The 21374-nt window shown below is 33.9% G+C and overlaps 1 protein-coding gene across 8 annotated transcripts in view; it reads right to left on the bottom strand.

The window, feature by feature from the left end:
- Window positions 1–1485: 1485 nt before the first annotated feature.
- Window positions 1486–21374, bottom strand: part of RBM46 (RNA binding motif protein 46) — a 139469-nt gene continuing 119580 nt past the window's right edge. For 2 of the 8 annotated variants that reach the window (XM_027599053.2, XM_027599054.2), the window contains exon 5: window positions 6126–6325. In XM_027599053.2, coding sequence (XP_027454854.1) covers window positions 6126–6325 — 200 coding nt within the window. The other 6 variants (XM_027599052.1, XM_027599050.1, XR_003520809.1 and 3 more) reach the window with 6 other exon arrangements.

Below are 21374 nucleotides of genomic sequence, written 5' to 3'. Positions count from 1 at the left end.
TAACTGGGCTCTCCTTCTCAAGGCTCAACCAGCGTCAACTTGTCTTCTAAACTGCCTTTCTGAAATTCTGAAATTCCAGGCTCTTTGGTAGCCGGTTTCCCCTGAGTCACAGAATAATGCACGAGGTCCTAACATGGCTCACAAGGCCCTTTGTGCCCTGCCAGCCACCTTCCTCTACAGGCTTACGCCAGGCTCGCTCCTCATTCTCGTCCCTCTGCCTCCTGCGACACATGCTCCAAGCACTCCGAACTTCCCTGCACGTGCTATGGCGCCTCGCAATGCCATCTTTACATACATTGTTTTGCTGACTGGAATACCATGCTCCCCTTCTCTGCTTAGAGAACGATTCTTCCTAGTTCACACTCCGTATTTTCCAGATGTGATGCCTAAGATCATTACTATGTACTATTTCAGTGCTTGTATTGGGGTATTTAAAAGGCCAAGCAGTAGATACTCAAGTGGCTCTAGGCAGCCAATTCAAGAGTCAAAAGATCCTTCAGTGGATGACAGTTTGGTTTGCATCCCTCTCTCCAATGTTCTCTGAAGGTTGCCTTTTAAGAATTACCTATTGTTGAAGAACATCCTACAGAGCCCTTTTGTAATGAGTACTTAATTACCTAATCAGAGCTGTGTTTCACCTTAACATTAGTGCTGTATAGGATTTTGTGCAATCCTGATGTTCATCTTATTTACTGAGGACTGGATATTGGTGTGGACACTGATGGTTATCTCTGTTATCAAGCAATCTAGAAGCTTTGACCTAGAGGGAGCTTTTACATATTGGCCAGTCAGTCCTGCCTATTATATTAGCTCTAAGAGAAGACAGACGATGTACGTTCATCCAAAACTAATTACAACAGGAATAGGTAGGCATAAAATATATATCTGCTGAATGAGGGAATATAAGGAGTCTACCTATTGAATACACGAGATCATCAAGGATGAACTCTTTTAAATTAGGGGTGAGAGATAACACCATTTCTACTTGATAGTAGTGCTACTCTGTTCCTATCTTTCTGAGAGTGGCTTCTATTGCTGATTTTGGAATGTCAGTATCATGGTATAAAAGGTCACTGTGTTTAAATGCAGAGAGACACTTAGTTTATATAAACACCTTTTAAAACTTTATGTTGGTCTGACTTACCTTATCACCTATACGTATGACATATCAAACAAAAGAAGAACCCACCTGTCCCCAGAAACATTGCCTTTCCAAGGCTGCTTGTACAAACCAGAATTTATTTATTTATTTTTAGTATTTTCACTGTTGGGGTGGACTTCCTTATTGGCTCACCCTTCGGCCCTCTACTCGGTTTCTTTTCTATGTAGTTTTCCAGACCCCCTCAACACACTTCTTGCTCCACAAAGGGTTGCATCAAGAGCTCAAAAAATAACTCTCCTGGAATTCAATGCCCATATTTATTTTTACTTACAGCTATTTTGCAAATTGTATTCTTCTCTCGTTATGCTGAAGGTGTGGATCATATGTGGTCTTACTTGCTTTTGTTATCGTTCTGGATAGTTTCTAGAGGATGTGTAAAGAGATTTGGATTTTGGTGACTTTCATTATCCTTAGAATACTAGGTTCCCATTTTTTTTTCCCCCTTGGCCAACCAATTTTAGAAACACTCCATGGCACAAGAGATTGAGTAATGGACGGCACCATAGCAAGAAGAATACTTTAGACTGTTGTACACCATTTCTGCTTGACAACAGTGCTACTGGACAAGTTCAGCTTTATGAATTTGGTGACCAAGTAATAACGCAGTTCATAATAGTCAGTCTCTAACAGCTAAGAGCTGTTTCTCAGAAAGGCAGATTGTTTCAGAGAACCTGGCTTTGTTCCAAATCTTAGGGTCTTCTTCAGTATGTTTTTCCTATCAGAGATTATAAATGCTTCAGAGTGACATATTTCAAGTACACTGGACCCACTGAGTCAAAAGCAGTGATGTGCACAGCTGCTTGTATTGTTGCATTGCATTTACCACCTGGGTGTATTTTACCCTGGATCCCTACTCAAAACCCAACTTCTGGTCAGTCAGTGATCAGTGATCACTGTAGCTTTTCCTAATGTACTTGTGTTCAGACTATGGTTCACTAGAGATCTTCATTTTGTTTCTGAAAACAGTTATATGTCTTTTTACTTTAAAAAAATATAGTTGATAGGTTAGACACACATAGATGATAGATAATCACACTGTGTCTGGAGTTAAAGGGAATTTTTAAAGTGTGATCTTATCTGCTTTCTCATAATCACTTTTTTGTATAGTCTTGCACTGGTTGGTGTGCAAATATAAGCACAAATGTCTTCTTCCTCTTATTCTGAAATATAGCATATGACACACATACTTCTGAACCTCGCTCTTTTTCACTTAACATTATCTCTTTCTATATAGGAAAAAAGAGTGTCTCTTTTTGTACTTCTTAATATGCACCAATAAATGTATTATTTTAATCAGTCCGCTATTGATGGGTATTTGGGCTATAAAAAAATGTTTCAATCAATCACCAAAATATATCATTTTGCACACACATGCAAGTATATTCCAGAATTAGGATTGCAGGGTCAAAAGATTGAAGTATTTGTAATTTTTGACAATAGCTGCCAAATTGCTCTTTATATGAATTATACCAATTTATAATCCCAGCGGTAATATATGAGAATGCTTGTTTCTTTAAAATCTTACCAAAACTTTATCAAACCTTTGAATTTCTTCAAATCTGAACACTTAGTTTGCACTTCTGAGATAAGGCATCTTTTTACACATTTAAGGGGCCATCTGTTATCTGCCTATTTTATCCATTTTTCTCGAGTGGATGGTATTTCTTTTAAAGATTTTTATTTAAGAGACAGAGAGGGAGCGTTAAGTGGAGGGAGAGGGACAAGCAGACTCTGAGCACACAGCCCAACACGGGGCTAGACCCCACAACCTTGAGCTCATGACCTGAGCAGAAATCAAGAGTCAGATGCTTAACTGACTAAGCCACCTAGGCACCCCTTGAGTGGATGGTCTTTTATTGATATTTTAAAATATTAAGAGATTAGCCCTTTGTAAAAATAACTTGCAATTCTTGTTCAAGTTTATCATTTGTCTTCTGACATATGGTATTTTCTCGCCATGCACACTTTTCTTTTTAAATTGGACTTAACAACCCATAATGGCTAACAATCTGTAATGGCTACAAGATTTTAAGTCATAGTTAGAGAACTCTTTCCCACTGTAACACTATAAAAGAATTAAACTAGAGAAATAAGGTTAAGCTTTCTGCATAGCCTTCTGATCTGTTTACAAGGGGTTTTATGCAAAATAGATCAATCATCACGGGGACACCTGGGTGGCTCAGTCGGTTAAGCATCTGCCTTGGGCTCAGGTCATGATCGCAGGGTCCTGGGATCGAGTCCCGCATCGCGCTCCATGCTCCGCGGGGAGCCTCCTTCTCCCTCTGCCTCTGCCTCTCTCTCATGAATAAATAAAATCTTTAAAAAAATTTACTCACTACATAATAGGACCTACTCCACATCTCAACCGTGGTCTCTCGCACAAAGCTGCACAGAGAATTTGATAAAGGACTGCCTTAAGAATTGTTTCCCTGACCAATGAGCTGTATCAAACAGCTAAGAGGCTTATCCACAATAGTTTTGTGACGAACTGAGTAGGGAAGCCCTTATTTGAATCAAAGGCCTTATACAGCCTGTAAGAACTAAAGCATCAAGTAATTACCAGCTATGTTCACAAGCCAAATGAAATTTCATGTGCAGTATGAACAAAATTAATTGCTCATTTATAATATATAAAGGGACAGTGTTTGACACGAATGTACTGATTTCTAGATTTCTGCTTGAAGGGAGAAGAGATGAAACACTGGTACAAATAAATGAATAGTGTATGATTTATATAGTTATATCCAAATAACATCAGCTACCATTTGAGTGTCTCCTACTTGCCACGTATTTTTAACATTATAAGATGTATATCACCATTTTACAGATGGAAAAGTATGGCCCAGACAGATCAAAAACTGTCTTTAAGTTCAAATAACTGTTACTTGGCAGAAGTGGTATCCAATATGATAGCCAAAGCTTAAATATTTTCCATCAGATTACTATGGATCTCCAAATACACTGTGTGGCTGGTAAGCTCTCTCAATTGTTTGTGGGTTTGTTTTTTAATGAAAAATGCTATGTGAGAACTTGTAATTATGATTATTTGGGCCATTACAAACATTCCTATGAAAAACTATATTAATGTGTTTTCTTTTGGTTTGGAATCTGAGTCACCTCCATATCCGAAGGGTATTAGCGCAGTAGCTAACTAAATAAACACTCTATGTGTTTGCCAAAGGAGTGACATGAACCTGTAAATCATGGTAATTAAACTGCAAGACCTATACAATCTATGTCAGGAAAAAAAATTAATTTTGGTTAAGATAGTATCTATGCTCATTTAAATTAGAAAATCTAAAGCAGTAACCTGGAAAGTTAAGTACTGCATATGGTTATATGGAATGATCATTCTAGAGGGTGAAAATAAATGAGACTACAGTTGACCCTTGAACAACAAACACAGGGGCTGGGGGCACCAACTCCCCCCTGCCGCACCAACCCCCACATAGTCAAAAATCCACCTTAGACTCCCCCAAAATTGAACTACTAAGGGTCTGTTGATCTGAGGCCTTACCAGTGACATAAACAGTCTATTAACACATATTTTGTATGCTATATTATATACTGTATTCTTACAATAAAGCTAGAGAAAAGAATATGTTTATTAAGAAAATCATAAGGAAATTTTACACTACTGAACAGTATAAAAAAATCCTTGTATAAATGAATCCGTCCAGTTCAAACCTGTGTTGTTCAAGGGTCAACTGTAATTTACTCTCCATACAACTTCTGCTAGAAACTTAAGCTAGAAGAAATATTTGCAACGATTTCATATTCTACACATGCAAATCCCATGTCCTATGCTGCTACATAATGAGTTAATCAACAAAGTTAACATCTGGTATCTAAGAGTGGAAAAATTTTTGTCCCTGATTATCAATTATGTAAACCATCATTAGAAATTCATCATAAATGTGCATTACCAAATCATTAAACAGTCAAAATGGCTGGATTCACTAAGTATTTATAAATAAAAGAAGGAAACTTCACTGGCTTCATCAACAAAAAGTATTTCTATTGGCTCCTGAAAAGGATTTTGGTTACTATATTTCACAAAACTAACAATTTTTTGTCTGCAATATGCTTTGCTTTGGTCCCATGGACCATGACCAGAGGACCATGGCCCATGAAAAGGTCAAGGTGACTGTGAGATCTTTTTTGTGCATACTAATAAACGAAAACAAAACACATGCATATTAGAAGCATCACATATTTAATGTCAAAGAATTTGAATTCAAGTACAAAAATTAAACAACACATGATTTCAACATTAAAAAACCGGAACACTTACTATTTAAACAACTATACAGTGAATATCAAAAACAGAAAAGAAGCATAACTATAAAAACCTGAAATGCATTAACAGCAAAATTAAAATTTATTTCTATAACAAATAATTAACTAAAATATTTAGAGTTATTTTCAAGGACCACAATGGTAGACTGCTTTTCCTTTAGTACTGCATAAAATCTGTATCTTAATCTTTTTGCCCTTCATTTCTTTCTACATAATAGATGCTTCTGGTTATATAACTGTTATAATCTCTAATACAGATAAGTGATCCTTGGTAATCAAATCTAGGATAACGATTGTCTGCAAGTGCTTAAATAATTTGTGAAATGCTATTTGGCAAAGTTATTATGCAAAAATTTAACATAAACTATTGGGTTCTACTGCCCACTCAGGAATTAGAAGTACTTAAAATCCCAAAAGTTTAAAAAGAAGAGTAGTTTGCTATACCTTTATCAAGAGAAACCACTGAATAACTTTTTAAACTTAGCATTTTTCCAAGTTCTACAACTGTAGGTTATTCTGAATTATGGTTGATGTTTACTATGTTGAAATAAATATATATTTATCATTTTAAAACCAAATGTGCAAACCCGATTCTAAAATAAAACAGTATTTTAATTGGCATGCTTTACAAAGAAACTTGCATACTCGTGTTTACAGTATCTTCTCAGAAGAATGAGGCCTGATTGGAGATATAGAGTCGCTGTCCGACATGGCTGCCACTAGCAAGTGATACCGTTGGTGACAAGGGACAGCCTGGACAAGAATGAGGCCTTGAAGTGTAAGGAAGCACGCTGGGAGTCCCAGAAGAGAGAGTAGCACTAACAGGGGAAAGACTATTTAATGAGCTGCGACGGAAACTGTAGTCTGTAAATAAATACATGAACAATTATGCTGCACATCTTTATGGAAACAAATTTAATTCAAAGAGACAAAGCATGAAAACTATAATTAGAGTCTAACATAATGTTCTAACATTCAAAATCCTGCTAATACTATTTCGCTGGTAAAGACTGTTTCAACATTAACAGCCCTGCAAATCCTGATAGTTTTATCAGTCAGTCCTGTTCCTTTCACTGACACAACACTTCAGAGATCTTACTAGAATGCATTCTTGGGTATCTTTTACTTGCAAATCTCTTAATTGTTTTGTGTGGTTTTGATCACAGATAAAAGAGAACCTCTGATTTCTCTTGTCCCACAATGCAGCTCCTTTTAAATTTGGTTCTGATGCTAAGGGATAGTCCATGAAGAAAAGATAAAAAACAGCAAATTCATATTTGCTTAGTTTTTTTAAACTGTATTAGGCATCAAACCAGCAGAAACATCCTCCCTTGGACTGCAAAAACATTTGGTGTAAACTAACTGTCCAATATTTCATTATTTAAATACCAATTTAACATCTGTATAACTCAATACACCAATTTAACATTAGTGTTCCTACTTGTACCATAAAACAGTAAAATGAATCATGTTTATAAAGTAAACTTCAAGAAACCATTATCAACTTATGGATAGAAAAATCCAAAAATTAAGACCAAATTATTTTTTAAAAACCAGTTATATTTGAAATATTACTATTTCACAATAAACATGCATCTTATGCATCAATAATTTCCTGCTTCATTAACTGTAATGTTTATATGTGTGTATGAATATTAAAGACCAAATTTGTAAATCCTGTACTTTCCAAAAACTCAACTATGTTCTTTAGGGTAGAATAAGCCAAGGGTCTAACAATGACTATAAAATGATTATTTATAAAAGTTATGGTGTTTCTAGGAATGGAAGAAAAGGAATTAGGTAATATAATGTACAAGTCAAGTTTTTTCTATATTTTCCTGGTATTACAGATGAGGCCTAAAACATATGAGCATTAACTTAATGTTGTCATGGGACTTAATATTTAGCCAACAGGAATGAGATCAACTGCAGGAGAATAAGCTCAAGCAACATCAATAAGGACCTAGTTAAGAAGAAAAATGGAAAAAATAAAAATCAGTTAAATATAGGTTTAATTTCTAGCACTGTAAAACTCTAACTTGATTAATTTTATAATCTTTTTATTTTTATTAATGGTACCATAAAATCAATAAAAGCAGTCTGTTCCAAGAAGACAAATACATTTAAGATATCCAGTTCAAAATATTTTCAGTATTTTGAAATTGGATAAGGAATTACTTTGATATCATTTGCTTTTCTAATATCCAAAGTAGGATAAGTAGATTATCACAGAATTGTTTTTCTTCTCTTAAAGGATCCACTATGCCTAAAGGGTATGGTATTTAGTATTAACAGAAACCTTAGTGCTCCTATAATTCAAATTAATTGCTTTAAAAAAAAGTTCTGATTCTCTCCTCCTAAAGAGTATACGCAAATACAGTCAACTCCTTATTAGACATGTATCTATGATACAACTAGCTCTTTCAATTTTTAACAATGTGGTCATAGACTATATGATTCAGAGGAGCAGATCTTTAGTTACACTTCTGTAGGTGGGGAAAATGTAGTTTTCAGAGAAATCACTTTCACTTTGGGTTTATATCCATGCAACAGTTAATACAGCCTATTCATTGAAATGTAGATAAAAGAGACATATATATTCAGGGAATGATTTCACAAAGAAGAGAGCCAGACAATTGGCTACTGGCATAGTACTTAGGTCTGAAAATGGGCATTTTAAATAGTCTCCTACTGTAAACCTTTAATTTAAAAATACATTCATCAACTGTCGTCTTCTCACATTTCTAAGGAAACTAAATTAAAATACAAAATTTAAAGTTGACTTTGATGACCTCATTCATAAAGGCTAAATCAAGAGAAAAAAATTTCCCCCTAATACTAAAAAGATTAAGAAATGAAAAGCTTCAATGTTCATAAGATTTTACAAGCATTTCTAAAATAAATTTTATTATAATGTAAGAATCTAAATATGTTCAGAAAAAATCTGGGTAATTAGAAAATATAATGCATATCAAACTTAAGATAGTAATTACTGGCATAAACCTAGATGAAATATGTTTTCCTTAGATCTAACATATAATATATATCACAGAAAATAAAAATCAGAAAGCATCACTGATTTTTATGAAATAAATTAATAAATGAGTCAGAATTCCTAGCATATACTTACTTGCCCACCCCTGGTTTTTCTTCCCAATGAATATCCTTAGCTCTTTAATCCCACTGTTTCTGTCTCAGACTTGGATCTGTCCTCCCCTTTCCCCTTCTTAAGGGAATGATAGAGCCAATTTCAGAATTTAAGTTTTACACTGGTAATTATTCAATTGTCTTAATACTTTTTAAACTGAGGTACAATTTACATACAGTGAAATGCCTATGTCCTATGTGTTCATTTCAATGAGTTCTGATAACTCTATAAACCTACGCAACCAACACCTAAAACAAGATAGAAAACATATCCATCAATCCAGAAGTTCCTTGTGCTCCTTTCCAGTTAATAGCCCTTCTGTTGGAGGCAACCACTTTCTGATTTCTCACTATAGCTTAGATTTGTCTGTTCTGGGACTCCATATAAAATGAATTTTTTAAGAAATTTTAAGCCTAGCTTCTTTCTCTCAATATAATTTCTAAGACTCATTATGTTGTGTATGTCAGTTTACTCCTTTTAATTGTTCAGCAGTATTCTGTTGTATGTATACACTAACATTTTTTATCCATTTACCTGTTGACAGATAAATATGTGAGTTGTTTCTAATTTTTGACTATTATGAATAAAGCTGTTACAAACATTCTTATACAAGTCTTTTTTGTTTTGATATGTTTTCATTTCTTTTGGGTAAATAACTAGGAGTGAAACTGTTGGGTCATAGGGCAGACAGATACTGTTCAACCGTTCCCCAGTGTGACCATCCTACATCCACACCAGTAAACTATGAGAGTTCTGGCTATTCCACATCCTCACCAACATTTGGTATTACCAGTGTTTTGAATCATACCTATTCCAGTGATGTGAAATGGTATCTCCTTTTGGTTTTAATTTGGATTTCTCTCATGACGAATAATGTGTTTAGTTGCCCATTTGAACATGTTCTTTAGTAAAGTATGTATTCAAGCCTTTTGCTCATTTTTATTGGTTTGACTTTTTATTGTTGATATTAATAAAATTTTTAACTAATCAAATTCTCTAATTCGAAATCATAAACCAGGGATAGGTTGGTCCTCAGAAGTCTCTAATTCCAACCACCTCTTTCACTGAAGAATGACAGACAAAAGATGGTTGATTAAGTGACTGCTGGATACTCCCACAGTTAAATGAAGAAAAACGAATTAAAAATTAGGTCTCCTAATTCCTAGGAAAGTATTATTTCTACTTGACCAAGCTTTTGCACTCTGGCAATCTTCTCAAAACTGGGTTGGGGAAAGTGTCTCAAGAGGCTGATACAAACAGGGGGTAGAAATACAATAGATGGTGCTCCAAGCTATCTGGCTGCTGCTTGCACCTACCCACACCCACATTTCCCATTTCGACCCACACAGCTCTGCACTCCCGTTTTATACGCTAAATGTTATCTAAGAATGCCACTTGAAAAAAAGGCCCGTTTGCAAAAAAAAAAAAAAAAAAAAAAGAATACTAATAATAAAATGACTTGCTCTAATGTAATGATTAGAGATAGCATTTTGATCAAATCGTACAGAGTTTCGTATTTATAACATGAATGAATACAAACATTTTCAAAGAATAACTTTGGTCTATACAGCAAATAGGCTTAACCTTAAGTGCGAATTCTCATCAAGCAGTAATGGCTCAAAGGACCCCACATTCCCAAGGATTTGGAAGCTGTGGCTAGTACGAACAGAGTAACTGTTGGGCCACTGACCTGGGAGCGAGGGCAGAGACTGGGCAGCACATTCACCACCCGTTTGTCAGTCCCACTTTTGTAAGTGATAATTTAATCTACTACCTTTTTCTGTCTGACACAAGAGATAAACACCACCAGGATGTTCCTCAGTGAACATCTAAGCAAGGGATGTACACTGCTTTACTCCATTTGTGTCTCATTTGTTTGTTTCTAATTCTCTTATACATCTTGGCCAAACGCCATGGATTCTCAAACTGCTTTTCTGCTTCATGTAAAGAGGGAGGAAGCCCTTAATGGAGACTTTAAATTGAGTTGAAAGTGTCTTCTTATGCTTATTTTGGCTATCTTTTTCTTCTGGTTTGTTTCTGACCGTACTCACTAATTTTCCATTAATAAGTACATTCCTCATAATTCTCCTTGGTAACTATTTTTTTTCTTCTCCTTAACTATTTCAGTTCTACCTTCACATCCACTCCCTCTTTTTGATGTACCGTTAAGTGTACAGTTCAGTGGTTTTACCAATACCACTATCCAGAACATTTTCATCACCCTAAACAAACTCTGTACCTATTAGCAGTCACTCCCCTCCCTCTCCCCCAGTTCTAGCAACCACTAATTTTTCTGATTCTATTGATTTGCCTGTTCTAGATTTTTGATATAAATGGAATCATACAATTTATGTCATCTTTTTTAACTAGTTCCTTAGCATTTGTTTTCAAGGTTTACCCATGTTGTAGTATATATCAGAACTTCATTCCTCTTTAGATCCCTTGCGTGAAAACACCACATTTTGTTTATACACTCATCAGTCAATGGACATTTAGGTTGTTTCTACCTGTTGGCTGTTATGAATAATGCTGCTAAGGAGTAATGTGTACAAAATTTCATGTGGACATATGCTTTGAATTCTTTGGAGTAAATAACTAGAAATCGACATGCTGGGTCATAAGATAGTTTTATGTTTAACTTTTTGAGGCGATATACTGTTTTCCAAGACAGTTATACTGTTTTCCCCTCCCAAAAGCAGTGTATGAGAATGAAGCACCTGATATTTTGATCTATGAGATACATTTCCCATACCTGTAATACATGTTGCATACCTTTAATACATATTTTAAGTACTTCTTTAAGAAGATTTCTATAGGATCTTTATTAAAATTTTTGAAAAAATATCATTTCACCATTTTATTATTTCAATTTCTAACATTCAAACAGGCCACAACTGAAATAACTCAGTAACTTTCTTACTGAGTTCACTGAACTTCATCTGCCAAAGTGTTAACACTTGTTAACACAGCATTGTATATACACAGAACATAAAACATGGCTGGGTTCAAAGAGAGGTTTAAAAAATCTATATTATAGTGTAAGTGACATTTATCATTTATTTTATACTTTCCATACTAGTAAAGAATTCTCAAGAACTGACGGTAAAGCAGAGGAAGGAATTTTCAAAATTGCTAATTATTAAACAACTTATAATCTATGACATATTTAAAAATCATTAACTAGAAATTTTTAAGTGATATTTTTGGCTACAACAAATTCATTATTATCAAATTTACTGGCATTTTTACCTCCTTTACTTGCCCTATTACAAAATTAAATTAAATTTTGACCAAAACAAGGTATTTTTACCCTCTACTTAATTTTTGCTATAGGCAACTGATAGCAGAGAGCAAGAAGTAGACATGAAATGACCACTGTTTTCTTCTAAGACTAGGCTCACAGAGTAGCTTAGGTCAGTTTTTCTGTTTTAAGATGATTTTTAGGAGGTATGTTAATCTTAGTAATGGTGGCTTGGATAAAAACGAAAGTTATTATCTCTAACTCCTTTTTTATAAAGTTCTAGTTGGTTAGTTCTCTGTTTTTACTAGAGTGATTATATTTTTCAGATTCAGTTTTGGGGAAAAAATCATCTGCTTTTGTTTTTAATTGAAGTAGTTTCTAAATTTACAATATATTTTCTATATAACTTTGAAAGAGTGATTTGAGTTTCAAATTCTTACTGTGAAACTTTGACAGTATATAACAATTTTCATAAACGTAATTGTCAGATACCTGTACTTTTATTTTTAAGAAATTACTACTGTTTCATTCTAAATTATCTAAAGACTGTAATTTAAGCTTTCAAAAACAAAGGTTTGAAATTCTAGGAAAAGCAAACTAATCTATAGTAATAGCAATCAGATCGGTGGTTGCCTGGAAAAGAAGATAGAAGGAGGAACAGGTTACTGCAGGGGTGACAGAAATGTTTGTTTTCTTGATTGTGATATCATTTCACAGATGTATATATAAACCCAACTGACCAAAGTGTACACTTTAAGTGTGTACTTTATTGTATTTCAATTATACTTCAATAAGGTTATAAACAAAACCTAAGTGTTTGAGGGGCACCTGGGTGGCTCAGTTGGTTAAGCAACTGCCTTCAGCTCAGGTCATGATCTCAGGGTCCTGGGATCGAACCCCACATCAGGCTCCCTGCTCGGCGAGAAGCCCGCTTCTCCCTCTGCCCCTCCCCCTGCTTGTGTTCCCTCTCTCGCTGTCTCTGTCAAATAAATAAATAAATAAAACCTTAAAAAAAAAAAAAACCAAGTGTTTGAGTTAGTTTCAGTGTTTCCCAACCTACATCCCCTTACAATTCAAGTACCTCAAAACAAGAATCCCTTAGCCAAATAAAATCTTGAAAAAAATTTAGTAAAACTGGATTTAACACTTACACAGGTTGCTACTACAATGATTTTCAATATGCTAATAAGCATTATGATTTTTTCCTAGGGCAGTATAGAGAACACAACTTTTCCCAAACTTGTTTGACCTTAGGAACAGTTATTTCACTGACCAACTTTGCAAATCACTTTGGGAAGAACTTTTAATGGGGCTAATATGTAATAGGGAAACATTAAAAACAAAACAGAAATATTCTTGAACTATGTTAAACACAGTGATTACAATTCAAGTGCCCTCAGAGGCTAAGATGTAACAAACAAATGAAAAAAGAACTCAAAGAGGACCAAATGTAAAACAGGTGTCTAGCTATTTGTACTGAAATTAAATCTAGTTGCTTTCCTTTCAAAAAACCCAGAGACCAAACAGACCATATCTAGAGCTTCCAGTTTGCTACCTTTGTTTAACAGATTATGTCAAATTCCTTTTAAAAATAGTTTCTAAACCATTTGGAAGAGATTAATAGAACAGCAACCTATAAGAGAGTAAAATTATGATCTGAGTGCTACAGTTTATCTAGGCTTCAGTATAGCTCAAAAATTGCAGCTCACTAGAAAAACAATCTGGGCAAAAGTGAAGAGAAGATAAAGGCCTTAGGAAAGATAGCAACTCTTTCAAGTTCCATTTCTATCAATAAAATTAGTCCTCACAATTCAAAATTTGAACTACAGAATCTTGTAAGAAAAGGTATTTCTGAGAATAGCATCACATATTTGAATTTTTATGTTAAGATTAAGATCTACAAAATAAAGTTATAAGCCTCAAGCATAATAAATATATTTCCTTGTATCTGAAGTATGAGTTCTATTAATGAGTTAATATTTATTGAGTACTTATTAAGTGCCAAAAGTAACTATACAACATCAGCACTGCTTAATCTTTATAAAAGCCTTACAAAACAAATAGTATTATTTTCCTCTTTAACAACAAGGAAATTGAGGCACAGAAAGATGAAGTTTTAGCTTCCTTAAGAATACAGAACTAAAACATGGATTCTACCCAGGGAACCACAACATTTCTTTTTGCCTCAACATGTGAAAAGGAATTTGAATGAAAGTAATCTTACTCAAACTATAAACTACCTTTAACATTCTACTAAAACCTATCCTCTCAGTACCATGTTGGAAAAACTAAAGAGTGAATCCTGGTAAATAACTTTTATTCCAAATTGTATCAATAATAACTGTGGTTTTATTTGTTCAAAAAAACAGATAAGAAATTTTCAGATAAGCTTGAGAAATGCTGAATAATCTACATATAACACACTCCAACAACATCTACATTAAAATACTGTTTACCATCTGTGGTGGTTCACAACATACACTAGTATGTTATAAGCTTTGAGAAGAACCTGAAATACGGAAACCAGTTTAATTTTTTAGAACTTTGCTTAATGAATCTATGATTAACAAAGCTATTATAACCAAATATTTCACAAGCTTCTTTAGACAATTTTAAATATTTCTTCTTATAACCATAAGAAGAATAATTTATAACTGGCTTTCTGGAAACTAAATGTATCACTTAATATTCCTAAAAGACTTTTTCTTACCTGTTTATTTTCTCCAAATTCTTCTACATAGGTCCAGGCTGAAGAGATTGTGTTCCCTGTCTGTAAGCAGTGAAGACAGAAAAGAATTGAGTCTTTAGATTGATGTTATCCCTAATCTTGGAAGTGCAAGGAATCCCTGATAACTTTAAAAACCTTCTGATCAGTAAATAGGAAAATAAACTTAAAGAACAAAAGAAAAAGGTGACAAATAATTATCATTTCTGAATCTCTGCAAAGATGAACAAAGAGAACAGTACTTTGATACATGAATGAAAAGCATGAGTTAATACATAATCAAAAAAAATCTTTCTATACCAATTAAGTCCTTATTAGTTGGTTTTTCCAAGTACAAATAAAATAAAGAAAGGACTTTAAAAATAACATTGCCCAATTTCTGATAAGCAGACAGCCCAAAGAATCTAAACAAATTTGAAAAATATCAAATATCCTTTCCTTCTGTCATAAAAAGAGATGGATGGCCAAAATAATACTAAGCATAAAAAAACATTTTGCTTATTAACAGCTAAACTTTACCTACTTGAAGCCTAATATAACCATATATAGTACAACTTTGGACATCCATACATTTTAGTGGTTATCTCTTTATATCCCTTAAAGCTTTCTGGTAGGGATGTACATCCAACCCTATGCTAAGATATTGCGCAAAAAAGTAAGAACAAATGAAAATGTTTGATGATCCACACAGAACTACAGATTTTTAAACAGCCATCTTAAAGATTATAACTCAGTAGAAAAAATAGTCACAATATTTTCTTGATATATATATAATGAAATTAGGTAACTTCAATCAACCCTCCTCGTGAGAATTAGAAAATGCAGGTAATTATTAAAAAGCAAAAGTACTTATCAAAAATTACTGAGAAGGACCAAGGAAGACAGTGAAGAATTATGGGACCATGATCTTGGATAAGAAGGAAACCCAAAATAGTTTTCACATCTTCCCCTAGAAGGACTGACCAATTCTGAAGAGGGGTCTGATAGTCAACAGAAGATAACAAGAGACAAACAAATTTGTGAGGATAAAAGGACAAAATCAGAGCTGAGGAGCTAGTGATAAGGCATGCCTGGAACCTGAATAAAACTGAACTAGAAGTAGACCAACTTTAAAAGAGACTAAATTCAACTTTAACTCTTACCAATCCCTGCCTGGATTAATAAGCAATCTGTGATTGCCAGTCCCTTGGCCATCTTTCTGAAGCAAAATAAATCTTCCCTGAAATAAACATAACAGCATACTACCTTTCAAACTGTCCCTATATTTTTCATAGACAATATCTGACATTAAATCAAAAGTAACCAGTCATAAAGATAAAACAATGTGACCTAAAACCAACAGAAACAATAGTCAACAGCAACTGATCTACCGGGAACTTAGTTTTCAGAACTGGATATTAAAATAACTATGCCTAATATGCTCAAGGAAATAAAAGACTAAAATTTTCTAAGGAAAAATGTAAATCATAAAAGAGTCAAATGGAATTCTAGAACTAAGAAATAAATCCAAATAAATGCTTTTATCAGCATGTTAGACACAGATTAAAAAAAAAATGAAGCAAAGGCCTAAAGAAAATACACAGACTAAACATATAAAAAAGTGGAAAATGCTGGGATGCCTGGGTGGCTCAGATGGTTAAGCATCTGCCTTCGGCTCAGGTCATGGTCCCACGGTCCTGGGATCGAGACCCACATCGGGCTCCCTGCTCGGCAGGAAGCCTGCTTCTCCCTCTCCCACTCCCCCTACTTCTGTTCCCTCTCTCGCTGTGTATCTCTCTGTCAAATAAATAAATAAAATCTTAAAAAAAAAAGTGGAAAATGCAGAAAGAACATAATAGATACATGGAATACAGTAAAGAGGTCTAACATAGGTGGAACTGGAGTACCATATAAAAAGGAAGAAAAAAAATGAGACAAAAGCAGAATTTGAAAACAGAATAACTTAGAACTTTCTACAAGTGAATAACACTGATCCACAGATTTTAGAAGTGGTGAAAAGTCTCAATTAACATAAAAACCAAGAAAATAGTATGTAAGCCCATCATAGTGACACTTCCAAAATCACAGATAATGAAAAAACATTAAAACTCCCTACAGGGGTGAGGAGAATTTATGTTTAAAGGAACAATAAGTAAATTACAGCTGACTTCTTGGCAGGAACAATGGAAACCAGAAGACAGTGAGTGGAATTATAACTTCAAAGGGCTAAAGGCAAATAACTGCTGATCTAAATATATATCCTTTCAAAAGGCAGGTGAATCAAAGACATATTCAGGTAAACAAAACTGAAGTAATCTGTCATAAGCATATCCACACCAAAGGAAATACAAATGAACGTTCTTTGGGCAGAATATAAAGAAACAAACATAGTAGAAACTTGGAGATGTAATAGGAAATGAAAAGCAAATGAAATGGTAAATATGTAAATGGTAAATGAATACAAATGTATATGAACAAAAAACTATTATAATTAGGTATGTGGGGGTTAAAATATACAAGTTTAAAACTTTGGAAATACCAGGGTGTAACTGGGTGGCTCAGCCAGTTAAGTGTCCGACTCTTGATCTCAGCTCAGGTCTCGATCTCAGGGTCATGAGTTCGAGCCTTGCACTGGGCTCCATGCTGGGTGTGGAGCCTACTTATAAAAAAAAAAAAAAGATAAAACATATGGTAATACCAAGACACTATGGAAATTGGAGTAAGTTAAATTGTACAGAGGTTCCTACACTGTTTAGAAATGTGATAAAAGCATTAACATTAGACCTCAATAAGTTAAGAATGCAAGTTGGAGTCTACAAGGTAATCACTAAAAGAAAAGTAAAGACTCTAGAGCTAATACAGCTAAAAGAAGAGAAAGGAGCCAAGTAATCATCTCTCTAAAGAAGGTCAGAAAAGAGAACAGGGCAATAGAACAAGGAATGGAGAGCAAATGGCAAGATGAGAGATTCTAAGCAAATCAGTAAGTACATTAAATGCAAGATGACCAAACTCTCAAAGAACAGACTTTCAACAAAAACAACAGCAACAAGAACAACAACAACAGAACCTAACGATATATTGGTCTCATCTTACGGCTAAGATATAGGAAAAGTAAAAGTTACAAAATGGAAAAATATAGAATATGCAAACTAACCGAAAGACAGTTTATAAGCTTATGTTAACATCAGAGGAAGTACAGTACACTTTAAGGCAGGAATGCATGATAGAGCTAGAATGACAGTATAATGATAAAAGGTACACTTCACCAGAAAAATATAACAATTCTAGATTTCTATGCACCTAATATATAACCTCAAAATATAAAAAGCAAAAACTGACAGAACCAAACGAGAAATAAAAATAGACCTATAATCACAGTGGGTGGTTTTTATAACCCTCTCTCAATTACAGAATGAGCAGACAAAAAAATCATGAAACAAAAAGAAATTTAAATATGATTAACAAACTTGACCTAACTGAATTGTGTGCACCAAAAAGATATGCTGAAGTCCCAAATGTTCACACCTCTGAATGTGACCTTATTCGGAAATAGAGCCATTGCAAATGTAATTAGTTAAGATGAGGTCACAGTGGAGTATAAGAGGGACCTAATCTAGTATGATTGGTATCCTCACAGGAGTAGAGAAAACAGAAAGGAGACTGCCTTGTGAAGACACAGACACACAGAGAAGACGATATCACAACAGAGGAAGTGATTAGAGTTATGTATCTGTAAGCCAACAACTCGAGGACTGCTGACAACAGAAGCTAAAATAGGCAAGGAAATTCTCTCCTACTGGCTTGAACGGGAACAGGGCCCTGCCAACACCTCGATTTTTGACTTAACCTAGCCTTCAGAATTGTAGGCGAATAAATTTCTGTTGCTTAAGTCACCCAGATTGTGGTACTTTGCCACAGCGACCGTCGTAAATACACTGCAATTAACAACAGCAAATGCATTCTTTTTAAGCAGGCATGGAATATGTACATTAACTGGTTGATAAAAATCAAAAGGACTGAAATCATACTTTCTGATCATAGTAAAAAATATATATAAGTAACTACAAAAATTCCCATATGTTCAGAATTTAGAATTTCTCATGTTCAAGAAGAAATCAAAATATTTTGAAATAAATTATAAAAATAAAATACAGCAAAACATAAGTGTTGCAGCTATAACCATACTTTAGGAGGGAAATTTGTAGCCTGAATATGCATTATTATAGTAAAAGAAAGGCTGAAAACTCTAAACTAAGGATGGCTTCCTAGATGATATTTCACATATTCAAAAAATGTATCACACCAACTATATAAAAACTCTTCCACAGAACAAAGAGAAAAAACTTCCTGTTTTTAGGAGGAAAGGTATGGGCCAATCTCATTAATGAACACAAGTGTAAAAATCCTAAAGAAAATATCAAAAACCAAATTTAGCAACACATAAAAAGGATAATGCATGATAACCAAATTGCATCTGTTACAGAAATACAAGGTTGATGTCACATTGAAACACCAATGCAATTCATCACATTGAAAGAATAAAAGATGAAAATTATATAATTATCTAAGTATATACAAAAAAAGCATTTGATAAAATTCATCATCCAACTCATTCTTGGTAAAAACTCTTAGCAAACGAGGAATAGAAGGATATGTCCTTAATGTGACAAAGGGCTTCTATAATAAAAGCTACAACAAGCATCATACCTTAATGGAGAAGTAGTGAAAGTTTAAAAGGATGCCTTTTATCATCATTTGTATTCAATGCTGGACTACAGGGAAGTAAGGCCTATCATATATCCAGCAGTATAGCCAGTGCAGTAAAACAAGAGAAAAAAGAAAAGTATAAGGATAGAAAGGAAAGAAAAAGCTCTTTATTTGCAGTTGACATGACTGTGTAGGTAGAAAATTTAAAATAATGTAGGATCAAACCATTAGAATCAAATAGTTTTTTTCAATACATAAAAAATAAATTGTATTTATAGAAACAGGAACAATCAGAAATCAAAATTAAAAGGCACTTTTACAATGGCATTGAACAACATTAAAGACCTACAAATCAATCTACTGAAAGATGTAGGAGAAATTTACACAGTAGACTACTGAGTATTTGGAAAAATTAAAGAAAGCCTAAATAAATGGAGATCTATAATGTTCATGGATCAGAAGTTCCAATATTATGTCATTTCTTTGCAAATTGATCTGCAGATACAATTCAGTTTTAATCAAAGTCCCAGTAGGACTTCTTTTTGGTGTAAATTTGGTATAAATTTATAATCTAATTGTAAAATTCATATGGAAATGTAAAGGCTGAGAAGAGCCAAGATAATTAAAAAACATGTAAAGATGTTCTCTACTAAATAATAAGACTTTTCAAAATTATGTAATTAAGACAATGTAGTAAATTAAATTAGATCAATGGAATAAAGAATCCAGAATAAGGCATGTGTGTGCATATAGGTGTGCATGTGTGTACATATACATACATACTTGATTTACATTAAAGGTGGCACTTCAGAATCATGGGAAAAGGGTAGTCTTTTCAATAAATAGTACCGTAAATGATTATACATACTGAAGGTAAAATAAAACTTGAACATGTACTTCATACCCTCACTAAATTTAAAAGATAAAAAAATTTCTAAAATATAATATAGGAGAATATTTCATGACTTTGAGGTAAGCAACAATTTCTTAAGCAGGACACAAACAAGACTAACTTTAAAAAGATTGATAAATTGAATCATACTAAAATTAAGAACTTCTCTATTTTTCAAAGTGTACCATGAACAGAGTAGAAATAAAGTAGAGTAGTAAGCCACACAGTAGAAGAAGGTATTTGTAGAAAACATACCCAACAAGGGGCTTGTATCAAAATTAAAAGAAAGAAATTAAAATTAAAATTAAAGAAAAAAGCAACACACAACAATAGACAAGAAACTTAAAACAAGAAAGACATTTCATCAAGAGTGAATGAATAAAATCTTTTAAAAAAAAAGAATATCTTAATGCCCTATAATCCTGTTAAAAGATGTTTGATATCATTAGTAAACAATGATATAAAAGTTATAATCTCAATGAGATAGATAGCAATATATACTAACCAGAATGTTCAAAATTTTCAAAGGTTAATAATACCCAAGTGTTGGCAGGAATTTGGAACAACCAAAACCCATATGCTGCTCATGAAGTGTAAATTTAAATAATCACTTTGAAAAACTGGCATTATTTACTAGAGTTTTAAAAATATGACCCACTTTTATTCCCATGTATTCAACAGGAATGCATGCAAGAATATTCACAGCATCATTATTTGAACAGCACAAACTGAAAGCACCTCAAATTTCTATCAACAATAGAAAACAGCAAATAAATCCTAACATTCTGCTGGAATATTACTATCAGAGAGAGTAAAAGAACCGTACTGCCACATGCAACAACATGGATCAATCTTTATTCATAAGCATAATGTTAAAAGAAGCCGGACAAGAGTATATAAAATGCTGTATAAATTTCAAAAACACAGAAGTCAGAAGGATGGTTTGGGAAGAGAGAAGGTAATATGTGCGTCAGGGTACAAACGAAGAAGGTTTTGTTTTTTTTTTAAAGATTTTATTTATTTATTTGACAGAGAGAGACACAGTGAGAGAAGGAACACAAGCAGGGAGAGTGGGAGAGGGAGAAGCAGGCTTCCTGCAGAGGAAGGAGCCTGATGTGGGGCTCGATGTGGGGCTCGATGTGGGGCTCGATGTGGGGCTCGATGTGGGGCTCGATGTGGGGCTCGATCCCAGGACCCTGGGATCATGACCTGAGCCGAAGG

This window comes from Zalophus californianus, chromosome 2, assembly GCF_009762305.2.
Source record: "Zalophus californianus isolate mZalCal1 chromosome 2, mZalCal1.pri.v2, whole genome shotgun sequence".
Classification (NCBI taxonomy): Eukaryota; Metazoa; Chordata; class Mammalia; order Carnivora; family Otariidae; genus Zalophus; species Zalophus californianus.
Note: the sequence above shows the minus strand (reverse complement) of the source record. Positions and strands in the feature narration are given on the sequence as shown.